Below are 15787 nucleotides of genomic sequence, written 5' to 3'. Positions count from 1 at the left end.
CGGTAAAAGTCTCGTAGGGACCGAGGCAACATCAACAAACTTATATTATCAGAGCTCTGCCAATATACTATGCTGTTTTCTCAGACATGAAGACTTCGTAATGGTGGGCATTGCCAAGTTCAGACTTCAAAACAGTTAATGAAGTATTTCGGGCATAACAACAATTGGGATTCTATTGTTGCTAAGAAGAAATCATGGCCGCTATCTAGGGGGATCGATAGAGAAAAGCTTGTACGACTGGCGGGACGTATAGACGTGATCTCAGCAAACAAATAACCTATCACCAATACCAGGTGTGGGGTTCGAACCCACGTCTCTATACAGAGACCAGATCTTAAGTCTGGCGCCTTAACCACTCGGCCAACCTGGTGTTAATGTAGCGCTGATTTGATTGTTTACGTCCATTCATTTGCGTAAAATAAAAAAAAATAAAATTATGCTTTCTATCGCTAACCAAATCCGATAGAAGTTAACCTTATCGATAAGTTGTGGTAACGAACCAACGCAACTGCGAAACAGGCACAAAGGTAACAATCCCTGTGATGTCTGAAAATCCCGACTTAAAAAAAAAGGAATATAGCATATTAGCAATAAATGTTGTTAGCTAAAAGAGCAATTACCCGATGTGAAGAAGCGAAAGGAGATGTTTTTAAATATAGTAGTATCTGGTGAAGCGACAAAAAAAGAAAATGGTTCCAACGTCTACCATTTGGAGGCAGTGACTTGGCATTGGCTTCCATTAACATTTCAAAGATGAACGCCTCCGATTCCCTTCTGGGAGGGATAATGAGCCCCCATCAAAAAATAAATATGAATTTACCAGTTGAGGTTGGCGCGAAATTGTTTCGGTATAAAGAGATACTGGGCTCCGGGTGTTGGCTGCGATTAAACAAACAGTAAATGTAACCCAGTAGAGATTACCGTTCCTAATCAAGGTGCTAAGGTAGGTAGATAAGTAATAGTGGCTTTAACTTGGACTTCTCAAGTGGAATGAACCATTTTCTTGAATCAATGCATGCACTATAAACGAGAGAATTCTTAAGTTCTATCAGAAATAAATGTGAATTTGCATACCTTAAAATATTTCCTCAAAGTAAAGTCAAAGATCTGCATTTCCATCCTGCAAACAACAAGTTGATAAGTTTATTTTCTTTGAGGTAGAATAATTTTGCCAACAAGAAATGTAGAAAAACAAGCAGCGGAAGAAGCAGATTTCCCGAAAATCCATAACATTGCGCTGCTATTTACAACACTACTGGATAAAATTACTTGACAATTATAATTCTAATATGTTCAATGCTACATCGTAATACTTCACCTTACTAGAATAGTGTAAGAACAGTATTAGATTATGATGGCGGAGGAACCCATGAGAATTGACGGCGATTGAGGCTGGGAACAAACGAGTTCAGTGGCGTGATTCAAATTTTGTTTTTAGGAAATGACAACAGCATTACAATACAATAGGATAACTTCATCAAAATCTAAATTATATATCACCTTTAAATTGGACAGCCAGAGAAGAACTTGACACGTAACTGACCAAAAATGATGTTCGGATGGCCATCATTATCAGCATTGTATTTTGTGCAACTGTATAAAAGTGTGATTTATTAAAATCCCAGGCAACATTGACCTGTAATTTGTTTCAGATGAGACGAGACCCCATGAGAACTTATAAGACTACACCATCAACATTGCTTTCCTTTGTTTAAATGGTGCAATAGATTTTGAAGCCGAGATTATCAACTAGGAGCTTAAGATTTGTCCCCATAATCTTCTGTTCCTGATGCCCACGTCTTATTAGTTATTATACACTCATTCGCAATCTGCTTCCTTCCCACATCACTCGCTCACTGCTCAGTGATAAAAACAATTACTAGAAACTCCACAACAAAACTGCTTCAATTTAGAGAATAAACAATAAATATTTTAAGTTATCTGCTTGACAAACAAGATCAAATGGAAAAATTGACACGAAGTCACGAACTTTTGGTTTTGCAGCATGTTTTGAAGACAAACATCCGGTCAACCGCTAAATCTGTAACGAAGCATCTTCTTGCTCGGCAGCGGAATCTGGAGTTCGACATCTAGTGGCAGAAATATGAATCGTGGATCCAACTCTGCCGGAGTGCTGTTGTTGCCAAGCGGATCTGCGGATGCAATCGATCGTGTTATACACGAATAGCAATTGTAATTCGAAATGATAAAATGAATCACCATCATACCAGATGTGGGGTTCGAACCCACAAACAAACTAAAACTACAGCGACTACTAAAATACTAATCTACTTAACCTACGAGGGTTTATGGAACTATCGGTACCTTCGTTCTTTGATGAGCAGTACAGACTCCAATACATAATAAATTCCAAAGTTTAGAACCCATTTAATATTCAAGATGTGATTGGGGGGCCCGTTGACGAGATGAACTAGCTTTTTGTTTAGAGATAGATTCTGCGCGACGGTTTCAGAGATTTCCCATGGTTTCAACATATGCACTCTCAACTGCTCAACTACATGAGACTACCTGCAGTATACACAAAACAATTAGTTTGAAAGTCATCGTCTTGCATAACCACCGTTCAGCAGAATGTTCCGTCTTTTCACGCTCTTCATTTTGATATTTTGCTACCAAATTCAGAATCTCCCGCTGGTGTCGTCATGGCATTCCAACACACTTGATGGCCAACATCTCCGGGTCATTTGGGTATTTAAAAATTATTTATCACCGCAAAATAATTGTTTGAATTCGAATTTCTATCAAATAATATTTTTCTTTATTTTAGCCTCGCTGGAAGGGGAATCCTCCGGGACTTACAGGCCCAGTCAAAGGTGGCGTTATCATCGAGACCTTTGCAGAACGATTTAATTTCACGTAAGTGATAAACACACCTAATTTGTGGTCCCAAAGTATTTCTAAATGAATTTTCTACTAGGTACGAAATGGTGAGAGTCACAGAGAACAGACTGGAGCCACAGGGAAAGGAACGAGGACTTTTCAACTATTTGTGGGATAATGTTGGGATTAGTAATAATGTTTGTGATTAAACTGGAAATTAATTAATTATTATGTTTTCGCAGCAATGTGACTTGTTGGTTATCGGCGTGGGGCTGACACACGGACGTTTTAAAGTTGTAGATGTGACGACACCAATGGCTTTTGAACCTTATCGGTTCCTCATACCTGTCCAAGGTGACACGGCCAATATCAACGCCGTCATCAAACCATTCCAATGGCCGGTAAATAGAATTGATTATTACGTCATCTTAGCTCCCATTTGATCTTTCGCAATTTGCGGATGTACAGGTTTGGTTGGGACTTGCCATTTCGATTATCTTCGTCATAATTATTTTACAATTATTGGAATTTTATCTGGATTATCGTTCCCTATGTGAGATTAGCCCTTCTAAAGTACCCAACAATGGGAAAATAACTCAAAGGGGTTGGCTTTATTACGTAAGACGAGCTGGAAAACATTACATCTACGTTTTCGGCAATTTGATGTCACAAGGTTTGGTCACAATTTTTATTCCGTTAACTGTAAGAAGAGAAATACGTTGAAAGTATTTCATTGCAGGTGGGCACTGCAGATCGAATCGTTTATCTTATCGTTTTGTGGCTGGCGTTTGGTGTTTGGCCGCTTTTATCTTTGTCCAGGCGTACACGTCGATATTATTCACTTACATCGTGACCCCGATCAATCAGCCGCTGATCAAATCCGTTTACGACATTGTTGAACACAACGATATTCAGTTCTTTGTAAGAAAAGGATCGACTTTGAATCAGTTTATATCGGTAAGTTCCCTATATGATTATTTCTTAACATTAATTCCATTAATTTAAAAAATTGTCTGGTGGCAATAGGATCCCAACGCGACTGGAATCTTATTGAAATTGAGGAAAAAACTGAACTCGTTCCCAAATTCCCAGTGCAATTTCATATCAGAGTGCATCAATATGATCAAGCCCGGATCGAAAAACACCTTTGCCGATGTAATTATGAAATCACGACGATTTATTCGCTAGGTTAACAAACATTAAAAAATAATGCGTTTAATTAATCAAAGATTGTTATGAATTCAAAAGGCGCATAGTCCCCAGCTGGAAGTCATCAAAAGGCACTTTGATCAAACTAAAAAATGCGATATGCAATTAGCCAGCGAATCCTTTCTGACTGTCTTTGTGTCGATAGCCCTACAGAAAAACAGTCGCTACACTGACATCATCAACAGAGGGTATATTCACTATATCCGTCAAATTCTTCCATCGAACATCTTTCTGAAAAATATTATGCGGTTATTTCGTTACAGGATAATGGAGCTACAACAAAGTGGATTGATGGACTACTGGGACTTGAAATTCCATCCATCCAGCCCATGTACCCCGTACGCGACAGATAGCTTAAAAGTGCTTTTTTATTTTTTTCCCCGATTCCCAAGCTTACGTTAGCTTACATTAGCTTATATTTCATATAGTAGCCCAAGAGTTAGGTTTGTTTTGCTCAACGTAGCTAGATTTTTTTTATTCCGTCGATGATGTTTGTTTTCAAGCTTTATTAAGCTGAAAATTACTTATATTTTACCAAGCAGACTTAAACTCAGGTCATACTTTTTTTTAGTAAGCTTGAACTTACTTTTACTTTTTCTTCCTTGGTTTTGATTCACCCGGATTCACCTTAAAGTTACTTAAAATAATAAAAGTAATGAAAATAAAAGCTTGGACAAGCTTTCGTTTTATCATCTAGGGAAAAATTCAGCTGAAAACAGCTAAGATTTTCTTTTTGATTTTATGCTATATAATTCTTAAGTTAATGTAAGCTTATTCTATGCTATGATTAGAAAAGTAACGATTATATAACCTGAAAACAGCCGAAAACAGCTAACTTTTCTCCTAATTAATAATCAGCATATGCTGCAATCAATATGTACATCATATGCACTCTTAATCTAGATTCTACAATGTAAATTATTATTTTTACCGATAAATTGACTATTTGATAGTCTTATTTCTTACGGATATACCCTGCGCTTTTCAACTACCTGCGCCATATCAACTAAAGGCTAAATTTACATCGAGATATATATTCAATAAGAACAATGTTAAAAGTAATAAGTGATAACGATGCATTAAAAGGATTAAGGGAAAGAGAAAAAGAAGAGAAGAGAAAAATATATCTGGTGTAATTTTGGCAGTATTCATTATTGAGAATTTTAACATATCAAATAATGCCACATCAGGACCAACGGTGACCGTCAACAAAGAACGCAGCAACCCCTCATCACATCAGCAATTGGATAGGTGACCCAGAATTTACGAAAAAGCTTAGCAATATAAAAGTTAGCTTAGTTAAGCTTAGAGAAAGGTGCGCGCGCGCCATTTCTTTATTTCCCCTTTTTTTCTAGGATAGATGAGAGTAAGCTGAATCAAGCTTCAGAAAAAACAGCAATTCTTAGCTCACCACGGGAACAGCTATGTTTAGCTTATATATTTCATGGTTCTGTGTGTTGCAAAGTTAAGCTTACTAAATCTTTAGTACAAAACGAAATTTTTGCGTTTTTTCTAAGCTTAAAAAAGTACTTTTAAGCTATCTGTCGCGTACGGGACGGCCAACACAAAGAGCGGATACAAGAAAGCGCAAACATCTATTTCATTTAAAAATTTGACTGGTGCTTTTGTCGTTCTATTGATTGGATTTAGTCTTTCGTTTTTGGCCTTTCTTTGCGAACTCATCTTCTCCGTACCACAACGTCAAATGTTTAAAACGAAAAAGGTCGTCAATCTCGTCATGGAATCCCCCACAAATGCGGAAGAACCCACTATCAATTAAGTGTGATCGACTTCCCAACTATGCAGCAATCTTAGTAATTATAATACAAGTTCCAGTATAATCCAGCGGACTATACGATTCTGGAAGATGTCACTACATTTATCTTCTTTAATCAGTTAGTCGGATTTTTATACGGTTGATTTTAGAATCGGTTTAGTATTAATCACTGACCTAAAACGAAATTCTGTTGAACGTAATACATACGATATAGTCCTAATATGCGCGATGATGAATCGTTTCTGATCGGATAATATGCGCATTGATCGGTAATTCACTTGAATCGTGCCGTTGCGTGGACGCAAAAGTTATTTTTCAAATGAATAACATCAGAATCTAATTTCTTGTTTGACGTTGGACGGTCGAAAGTCTGTTCGTCTTAAATATTCCGTTGTTTGTATTTGACAGTCTACCGGTTGCTATGCTGGAAGTTGAACAACTTGGAGTCTAGCCGAAAATAATTCTCGATCCTGATGGGATCAAGCTGCCGATGGACGTGCAGGATGTCGCCATGACTAGACTCTTCTAACATTGATTGACGGCTATTTTAATATTGAACGGATGATTTCCCATCGACTGTTGGTTTTATATCTCTATTAATATTACTGTTCTTCCCGAAATGAGGAATAGCCTAATTTAGTTGACAATCAAAGTCAACTGGTAATCTGTTACGGCGATTCTGCGCGACTGTAAACTTTCGACGATCGAAACCACTTAGACACATACATAGAAATGATTTGCCAGGTAACAGCTCACTCGAAACTCTCGTCTTAGTTGAGTTTGAGTGCCAGCGCGTTTCGAAAATGCCAATTCCTTTCAGAGTTTTCATTCTAGTGTTAATTCTAATTGTGTCGTCCTCAAAGTGCAATACGCTCAATGGCCAACACCTCCGCGTTGTTTGGGTAAAAACAAAATGATTAACTTTCTGATAATTTTGCTTAATTTTTCTAATGAGAATATGTGAAGCCTCGATGGGAAGGAAATCCAAAAGGACTGTCAGGTCCGTTGAAAGGAGGCGTCATCATCGATTATTTGGCAGCCCGCTTCAATTTCACGTGATGACAGTTAATGAATCAAATTATAAAAAGATGACGTTTATCTTTTTCTTTCTTTTAGATACGAGATGGTCAGAGTCACCGAAAATCGAATGGAGCCACTAAAGAAGGAACGAGGACTTTTCAGCTATTTGTTCGAAAACGTTAAGTTGATCTGATTTGGAATTTGACCTTTGATTTGAGGAAAATGACCAATTACTAACGTAATTTTTTTTTCTCAGCAATCTGATTTGCTGGTCGTAGGCGTACCGCCAACGCACGAACGAATCAAAGTCGTCGATTTGGTGCCATGGGCTTACGAATGCTACAATTTCCTCGTTGCCGTTCACGACGATTCCGCTAATTTCAAAGCCGTCATCAAACCTTACCAATGGCCGGTATACATGGAGATTGCATTAATATTCCTTTAATTTTAAAAGCTAGATTGCAATCGAAATGGAAATGATTATTATATTCTAGGTTTGGTTGGGCATTGCCATTTCTATGATTTGCGTCATCGCCGTCTTGAATTCAATCCAGTGGTACCTGGACCGCCACTCACATCAATCTCTTACGTCACAGCAAATGAGCCATCGTCGCACATTAGTTGGAAAACATTACCTTTACGTTTTCGGCAACTTGCTTACGCAAGGTTCAGTTTTCACCTTAATACAAATTTAAATTCAGTTGAGAAATGTAATTTCCAATAATTATAGGCGGTCCTTGCACGTCAAAACGTCTACCATTTCGACTGGTGGCTGGCGTTTGGACCCTGGCCGCTTTCATCTTCGTCCAGGCTTACACGTCGATATTGTTCACCTACGTCGTGGCGCCGGTCAATCGCCCGCTTATCAATTCCATCAACGACATATTGGATAGTAATGATATCCAGTTGCTCGTTAGAAAAGGATCGACAATGAATATTCTAGTTTCGGTATATAGTCAATTCATGAATTTCTAAAACATCATGAATGGCATATTACATCAAGTGAAATTATATTTGGCCCAATAAAGGATCCCAATGCGACGGGAGTGTTTTTAAAAATCAAGAAAAACCTGAACTCGAATCCCAATTCCCGTTGCAATTTGGTGTCCGAGTGCATCAGTTTGGTGACCCCGGGATCGAGAAAAGTCTTTACGGATGTATATAATTTTCCCAATTAGAATTTCAACCATTAAAAACTTGCTAATTGATTTGAGATGCAGGCGAGAAGTGGGCAATTGGATGCCATCAAAGATAATTACGAAAAAACCGGGAAATGTGGTCTACAATTGGCCAAGGAATGTTTCATGAGTACGACTGTTGGCATGGCCCTACAAAAACACAGTCGCTACACCGACACCATTAATATGGGGTGAAATGAATAATTGCAGTTACTTTTGAATTTTGCATTTTTCTTTAAATTTCTGTCTGAAAGGATGTTGCAACTGCAACAAACTGGAATAATTGATCACTGGGAATTGTGGTTCCGCAAAATGCCACTCCAGTGCAGTGCCAACATCAATAGCGGGTACAGTAAGAAACCAGCCACAGTTCACTCATCTCTGTCCCTCAAGAACTTGACTGGCGCCTTTGTGGTCCTTCTGATTGGATTCAGCTGTTCCTTTTTCGTTTTCCTGTGCGAGCAAATCACAAAGTTTGCCCGCCGTCACTGCCGAGTGTCGACGCATCAATTGTAATACAACATCGACAATTCCTAATGCGCACATCATGTCCAAAATTAAATTAATCAACAGTTTAGTTTCAACCCTGCTGTGTCCAACGTGTTTATGTTTTCTACCTTTGTACCGCTTTGTACCCCCTATTCTTTTGAATAAAGAAGCGCAAACGAATTCGATCTAACGATTGTCAAGTGCAACTTAATTCGGATAGCACCACCAGGTTGGCCGAGTGGTTAAGGCGCCAGACTTAAGATCTGGTCTCTGTATAGAGACGTGGGTTCGAACCCCACACCTGGTATCAAGTAATCTCACCTTCAGTTCAAACAAGAATAATAACATTTGTTGACTTGTAACACATCCACATCGAAATGCCAGTTGATGCGTTAGAATGACTTGGATGTAGGAAATCTGCATGTACATCACCACCAGCCCATCGACCGAAACAAAAAGCGACACACGATCTAGACAATTTAGACATTCATGATGAGAACTAGAGCAGCTGATGAGTTGCATTACATAACCCGAGAAACGTACACATATGCTAACGTAGACAAGTCAATGAGAAGAGTAGACTGAGCGTTTTACCCCATCGGAAATGACTGACGAATCTCCCCGGACATGTTATAGAACAGCATGAGTGGATCGAGAGCGTGAAGAATCGAACCAGAAGTTAACACGATGATCACATTTTGCTTTAATTTGATTTGTTCTGATAATTTTTGTGCAGCCACGTACGTTTCCAAATTAAAATTATCGTTCGTTTTCTTGGTAATCTTAAACTTTGTCTCTTTATCAAAACTTGTAAACAAAATTGGCTAAAAGCAGACGACACTAAAATAGATCCCCCCCCCCTAAATCCAAACCGCCCAAAAACGAATAAAAGTGGTTTTCTCATCACCCGCGCTCGACATCAGCTGATACTCATTAAGTTACACCATAAACAAGATAAAAATAAAAATTTGTAGCACCAAACCCGTAGATAATTACTTCTAGACCAGAACTGCCACAATCATTTCAATTTTGATTTCAATGAAAGCAATACACAGCAGTCCAATCTATTGTTCCTTTTGTGACGCAAAATTTGGAAACACTCAAATGCGGATGATGCTTTTTTGCCGATAACGTGGCAGTTGACGCAGCTATCCATGTAATTCCTATACATCTAATCTGTACCACAAGGATCAACACAAAGGAATGAAAGCAATTTCAGTTTGTGACGTTATACAAGTCGCAGATACATGCTATCGAAATGTGAATTCATCTCTAACAAAACGGCTAGTCTGACCAGATATAGCTCAAAGAAAATTAAGACCTGGGACACGCGGAGACACATTGATGCGCATCAACTTGATTGGAAATTCAATTGTCACTCGTGTTCGTGAATTGCACTCATTGTGCTCATGTCGTGAAAGCACGAAATTTGATTTCTTTGGTTGTCATGGAGCTATGTTCTCTTACCACTACGTACACGTATACAACACGTCTATTAAGAGCTAGCATTTAAATAGTTCCCCTGCCAACTAGCAACTAATCAGTTGGAAGTCTAGACGAACACCAATAATAGTCTAAAAATGTACTTGTCAAATCATTTCTCGCCCATCATTTTTATTGTTTGCTGTTTCTATTCGCTTTGGGGCCGTTTTTTCGTGATGTCTTCGAAGAATAATCCGCTAAATGGCCAACACCTTCGTGTTATCTGGGTAATAAGACGGTATTTTTAAAAAACTTAACTCTGATTGTTGATTTATTATTTCTCTATTTCTTATGATGAAGCCTCGCTGGGAGGGAAACCCCAAAGGATTGTCGGGGCCAGTCAAGAGTGGCGTCATCATCGATTATTTGAAAGATCGATTGAATTTCACGTAACTGAATTAATTGATTAATTCGGTAATGTTTCGACATTTGTAAAAAAAGAAAATTGTTCATCTGCAATTTCAGTTACGAGTTTGTCAGAGTCACCGAGAACATATTAGAGCCGCAGGGAAAGCAACGGGGACTTATCAGTTATTTGCTGGAAGATGTTGAGTGCTGAAGTCGTTGGAATTTAAATTGTGCACATTACTAAACTAATCAATTCTACGCTTGCAGAAATGCGACTTTTTAACGGCAGCTGTGACGCCGACATTCGGGCGTATGAAACTTGTAGATTTGACTGTACCTTGGGTGTACGACTGCTACGACCTTCTATTTGCCGTCCAGGACGACACGGTTAACATCGACGCCGTCGTCAAACCATTCCAATGGCCGGTAGGCGAACCAAATCTATTCCATTCTCACCTTACTATAATTAATTTAGAAATTATTCGTCTAGGTCTGGTTGGGAATGTTGATTTCCATGATGGGCGTCATCACCATCTTGAATATGTTGCAATATCGATTGCTGCCTAAAATCGATTCTGCTCAAAAATCCGATCGTAATAGCATCAAGAAAAAACCAAAAAGTCATCCATCTAGTGTAAAGAAAAAGAAGGGAGATGGAAAACAGTTCCTCTACGTCTTTGGCATGTTACTCTCACAAGGTTTGATTTGTGATGCAAGAAGTTATCAAAGTATATGATGCCATCACTTGTCTAATCAAATTCAGGGGGTTCCTGCACGTCGAAACGTTTGCCGTTTCGACTGGTGGCTGGCGTTTGGACCCTGGCCGCTTTCATCTTCGTCCAGGCTTACACTTCTACCCTGTTCACCTATGTCGTGGCACCAGTCAATTATCCTCTAGTCGATTCTATGTACGGCGTCGCTGAAAGTACCGATGTCAATCTACTATTTCGGTACGGTGCGACGCTAAATATTTTTGTTATGGTAAGTTGCTGGAGAATTTGCGATTAAGTTAATGTAACTGATTTCAATGTTTTTTTTTACTGATTCTACTAAAAAAGGATCCCAATGCGACGGGCGTGTTTTTGAAATTACGAAACAACATCGACTCGTTTCCCAATTCCCGATGTAATTTGATATCGCAGTGCCTCAGTCTAATAACGCCGGGATCGAGAAACACCTTTGCCGATGTAAGTTAAAAGACAAATATTTAAACTTTAAAGCTATTTTGAAAAATGTAATAGTTGCTCAACTGTTTTATTTATTTATAATTATTATTATTATTTTTTTGTGGGCAAAAACTATAGTCGAGAAACTTCCAAATGGATGCCATTAAGAGAAATTTTGAAAAGACGGGCAAGTGTGGATTACAGATGGCAGGTGACTGTTTCCTGAGTTTACCCGTTAATTTTGCGCTTCAGAAACACAGCCCCTACACCGAAACGATTAATAAAGGGTATACAATTAAAGTAGTTATTCATTTGGCTAATTATGTGCTACCATTTAATTGTTAACGTAAAAAAAAAAGGCTTTTGGACCTGCTTCAAACTGGAATGATCGACCATTGGGACTCTTGGTTCCGCCCAATGCCACGCCAGTGTAAGGCCAACGTGAAAAAAGGAGACAAGAAACGGGAAACGAAACACATGCCTATTTCGCTGAAAAATTTGACGGGTGCTTTTCTCGTTCTTTCGGTCGGATTAAGCATCTCTTTCTTGGCCTTCCTCGTCGAGCAGATCATTTCGATGATAGTTAAACGAAACGTCGGCAACGTCGCCGAGCTCGCCGAGATATCCCAACTTGATCTCGGTCGTCGGGGCGAACCCTACCGGCTTCTCGGGGGACAATAGAAAGTGGTAGGGTTCGCCCCGACGACCGTAGGCACGGTAGCGCTCGTGGTGGCGAAGGGCTACAACACACTGTCCTACAACATACTGTCAATATAAACAAGGTAAACAGAGCAGTTCAGTGTCAATTCAGGTTTTATTGCAGGTTTAGTGCCGTTTCTCACAGTGTGTCAGGTAGAGATTTGATGAAAGATTCTCTGACCAGGCATCGAGCCAGAACCAAAGCCGATAAAAGAAAAAATGATGCTTTACAACAGGAACCTAAACATTCATGGAACTTCTTGGCAGTAATTTTGGCAGTAATTTTGGCAGAGGCAGAGTTACCCACTCTGATGAAGTTGTAGCAGTTTCTAATCAAGAAACTGCTAGTGAAATAACTCCCAGTCTAATGGTAAGTTTATCAATATTTGTGTTCAAGTTTACGATTAAAAAATGTTCCATTGTTTACAGAAAGAAGTGGTGTAGGACAGGATATCATTCATTCAGTCGCACTGGAAAAGACATCATTGAAGCAAGCATTTCACAAGAAGAAAAAGGAACTAATCAAGAAAGCGAGTGGAAAACTTGCATGAAAGACAAGGAAGATGCTTGGGATTCCAAGAGAGATGCTGTCTTTCAAAACTACATTAGCTCCCGTTCCCACAGTGCAAGTAAATGTGGTGTATGTGAAAAAGTCACTAATCCTGTTTGTTGCTTTACTTGCAAGCAAGATTTCTGCAGCAAATGTGATATGATCACTCACCGCAAACTGTTGGTACTACACAATAGGGAGGTGTGTGAGAATGGCGAAAATTTAAAAATCTTGCGCCAAAACGAGTTCATATCTGAAGATGGGTACATCACTGTTGAAGGTAATAGCGGTTTCTTGAATTATATATGTAGATTAATAATTATCTTGTATTATAGTGTCCCTTCCTGAATGCAAAAGCCCTCATTCGTGTACTGCGAAACCTGGTTCAAGAGACGTAACCGTAGTTACAGCCAATGGTAAATGAGGGCAACTTCACGGAGGACAACCGATTACCAGGATTACATCGACGAAGACACAAACAATTATCAAGACTAGACGCTGATGAAGAAAATGATGACATCAATTAATATCCATAGTTTAAAACGCGCACAGATATTGTTATGCAAATCTTGGTATCACATTTGAAATACAGCTATTGTTTGAAGGGAATAAAATTATTATTACGAGCTTTTTTATTTGTTTCATCAACATTATTCGTCATCCTTATAGGCCTTTCCGAGTCTGCGTGAAAATAAAATTCTTTCGCAGTTAATTATACATTCGCGTGTTGATGTTATACTTAGTCTGACTTCATATTTCGATTCTGCGTAAAAATTTGAATTAGAGTTGTAATTTTCATTCATTTTAGTGGGCAGCCGCATAGTTGCGTGCGTGAAAGAAAAAATTCGTTCGCAGTTAATTACCGAGTTGATTACACCTGCGTGTGTTTATTTTAGGCTTCTTTTCACCTGATATTCCGATTCGGCATAAAAAGTTGAGTTAGAGTTGTAATTTTCATTAATTTTCGTGGTTAAGCCTCCTAGCGAGTAGCGTGAAAGTAAAAATTCGTTCGCAGTTAAATACACATTCGTGTGTTTATTTAAGGCTTATTCTGACCTGATATTCCGATTCAGCGTCAAAAGTTGAGTAAGAGATGTTAATTTCATTCATTTTGGTAGTAGACTGAGGGATTTAGTTTTTTGCGATCTAATTTTTTTCTGAAAAAAGTCCGCCCTGTTACAGTAAGCGACTTACTGCGCCTTTTTCCTTAAAAAAAAAGTGTCGTAAACCAATAACTCCCGCAGGCTACCACCAATATAAATGAAAATTACAACTCACAATCAACTTTTTACGCTGAATCGGAATATCAGGTCAGAATAAGCCTAAAATAAACACACGCATGTGTAATTAACTGTGAACGATTTTTTTAGTTTCACGCACGCTACTATGCGGCTGACCACCAATATGAATGAAAATTACACCTCCGACTCAACTTTTTACGCTGAATCAGAATATCAGGTCAAAATAAGCCTAAAATAAACACACGCATGGGTAATTAACTGCGAACGACTTTTTTTAGTTTCACGCACGCTACTATGCGGCTGACCACCAATATGAATGAAAATTACACCTCTGACTCAACTTTTTACGCTGAGTCAGAATATCAGGTCAAAATAAGCCTAAAATAAACACACGCATGGGTAATTAACTGCGAACGATTTTTTTTAGTTTCACGCACGCTACTATGCGGCTGACCACCAATATAAATGAAAATTACACCTCTGACTCAACTTTTTACGCTGAATAAAAATTTAAAGTCAGATTAAGTCTATTATGAACATACGCATGGATAACTAACTGCAAACAATTTTATTTTCACGCAGACTCGGAAAGGCCTATAAGGATGACGAATAATGTTGATGAAACAAATAAAAAAGCTCGTAATAATAATTTTATTCCCTTCAAACAATAGCTGTATTTCAAATGTGATACCAAGATTTGCATAACAATATCTGTGCGCGTTTTAAACTATGGATATTAATTGATGTCATCATTTTCTTCATCAGCGTCTAGTCTTGATAATTGTTTGTGTCTTCGTCGATGTAATCCTGGTAATCGGTTGTCCTCCGTGAAGTTGCCCTCATTTACCATTGGCTGTAACTACGGTTACGTCTCTTGAACCAGGTTTCGCAGTACACGAATGAGGGCTTTTGCATTCAGGAAGGGACACTATAATACAAGATAATTATTAATCTACATATATAATTCAAGAAACCGCTATTACCTTCAACAGTGATGTACCCATCTTCAGATATGAACTCGTTTTGGCGCAAGATTTTTAAATTTTCGCCATTCTCACACACCTCCCTATTGTGTAGTACCAACAGTTTGCGGTGAGTGATCATATCACATTTGCTGCAGAAATCTTGCTTGCAAGTAAAGCAACAAACAGGATTAGTGACTTTTTCACATACACCACATTTACTTGCACTGTGGGAACGGGAGCTAATGTAGTTTTGAAAGACAGCATCTCTCTTGGAATCCCAAGCATCTTCCTTGTCTTTCATGCAAGTTTTCCACTCGCTTTCTTGATTAGTTCCTTTTTCTTCTTGTGAAATGCTTGCTTCAATGATGTCTTTTCCAGTGCGACTGAATGAATGATATCCTGTCCTACACCACTTCTTTCTGTAAACAATGGAACATTTTTTAATCGTAAACTTGAACACAAATATTGATAAACTTACCATTAGACTGGGAGTTATTTCACTAGCAGTTTCTTGATTAGAAACTGCTACAACTTCATCAGAGTGGGTAACTCTGCCTCTGCCAAAATTACTGCCAAAATTACTGCCAAGAAGTTCCATGAATGTTTAGGTTCCTGTTGTAAAGCATCATTTTTTCTTTTATCGGCTTTGGTTCTGGCTCGATGCCTGGTCAGAGAATCTTTCATCAAATCTCTACCTGACACACTGTGAGAAACGGCACTAAACCTGCAATAAAACCTGAATTGACACTGAACTGCTCTGTTTACCTTGTTTATATTGACAGTATGTTGTAGGACAGTGTGTTGTAGCCCTTCGCCACCACG

The 15787-nt window shown here is 38.6% G+C and overlaps 1 protein-coding gene, 4 long non-coding RNA genes and 2 other non-coding genes across 8 annotated transcripts; 3 read left to right on the top strand and 4 right to left on the bottom strand.

Moving 5' to 3' along the window:
- Positions 1-287: 287 nt before the first annotated feature.
- Trnal-uaa lies at positions 288-370 on the bottom strand. The gene has a single exon. It is a non-coding gene; the product is annotated as a tRNA-Leu (tRNA).
- A 108-nt stretch (positions 371-478) lies between these two features.
- On the bottom strand, positions 479-1075 carry LOC124197037. Its single transcript, XR_006875942.1, has 3 exons — positions 821-1075; positions 621-665; positions 479-559 (listed from the first exon to the last, which is right to left on the bottom strand). It is a non-coding gene; the product is annotated as an uncharacterized LOC124197037 (long non-coding RNA).
- Positions 1076-1079: 4 nt separating this feature from the next.
- On the bottom strand, positions 1080-2022 carry LOC124197036. 2 transcript variants are annotated; one of them, XR_006875939.1, is made up of 3 exons: positions 1501-2022; positions 1319-1392; positions 1080-1120 (listed from the first exon to the last, which is right to left on the bottom strand). It is a non-coding gene; the product is annotated as an uncharacterized LOC124197036 (long non-coding RNA). The 2 variants fall into 2 exon arrangements; XR_006875940.1 differs by having other exon boundaries at positions 1091-1120; positions 1324-1392.
- Positions 2023-8738: 6716 nt separating this feature from the next.
- On the top strand, positions 8739-8821 carry Trnal-uaa. The gene has a single exon. It is a non-coding gene; the product is annotated as a tRNA-Leu (tRNA).
- A 1720-nt stretch (positions 8822-10541) lies between these two features.
- LOC124197717 (ionotropic receptor 93a-like) lies at positions 10542-12191 on the top strand. Its single transcript, XM_046593251.1, has 7 exons — positions 10542-10559; positions 10612-10770; positions 10835-11042; positions 11108-11325; positions 11403-11531; positions 11649-11797; positions 11870-12191. The coding sequence occupies exons 1-7, from the start codon at positions 10542-10544 to the stop codon at positions 12189-12191; spliced, it is 1203 nt and encodes a 400-aa protein (XP_046449207.1).
- Positions 12192-12303: 112 nt separating this feature from the next.
- Positions 12304-13385, top strand: LOC124197035. Its single transcript, XR_006875938.1, has 3 exons — positions 12304-12579; positions 12639-13039; positions 13095-13385. It is a non-coding gene; the product is annotated as an uncharacterized LOC124197035 (long non-coding RNA).
- A 1252-nt stretch (positions 13386-14637) lies between these two features.
- Positions 14638-15719, bottom strand: LOC124197034. The gene is made up of 3 exons (XR_006875937.1): positions 15444-15719; positions 14984-15384; positions 14638-14928 (listed from the first exon to the last, which is right to left on the bottom strand). It is a non-coding gene; the product is annotated as an uncharacterized LOC124197034 (long non-coding RNA).
- Positions 15720-15787: the final 68 nt, after the last annotated feature.

The sequence above is a fragment of the Daphnia pulex genome, chromosome 7 (genome assembly GCF_021134715.1).
Source record: "Daphnia pulex isolate KAP4 chromosome 7, ASM2113471v1".
Classification (NCBI taxonomy): Eukaryota; Metazoa; Arthropoda; class Branchiopoda; order Diplostraca; family Daphniidae; genus Daphnia; species Daphnia pulex.
The sequence above is the reverse complement of the archived record's forward strand: the minus strand, read 5'-3'. Positions and strand labels throughout refer to the sequence as shown.

Bases quoted from the DNA above. Each gene is read 5' to 3' on its own strand.
- LOC124197717 (XM_046593251.1), top strand. The intron at 10,771-10,834 runs GTAGGCGAACCA...TTATTCGTCTAG, and splicing joins TCAAACCATTCCAATGGCCG to GTCTGGTTGGGAATGTTGAT. The intron at 11,043-11,107 runs GTTTGATTTGTG...AATCAAATTCAG, and splicing joins TGGCATGTTACTCTCACAAG to GGGGTTCCTGCACGTCGAAA.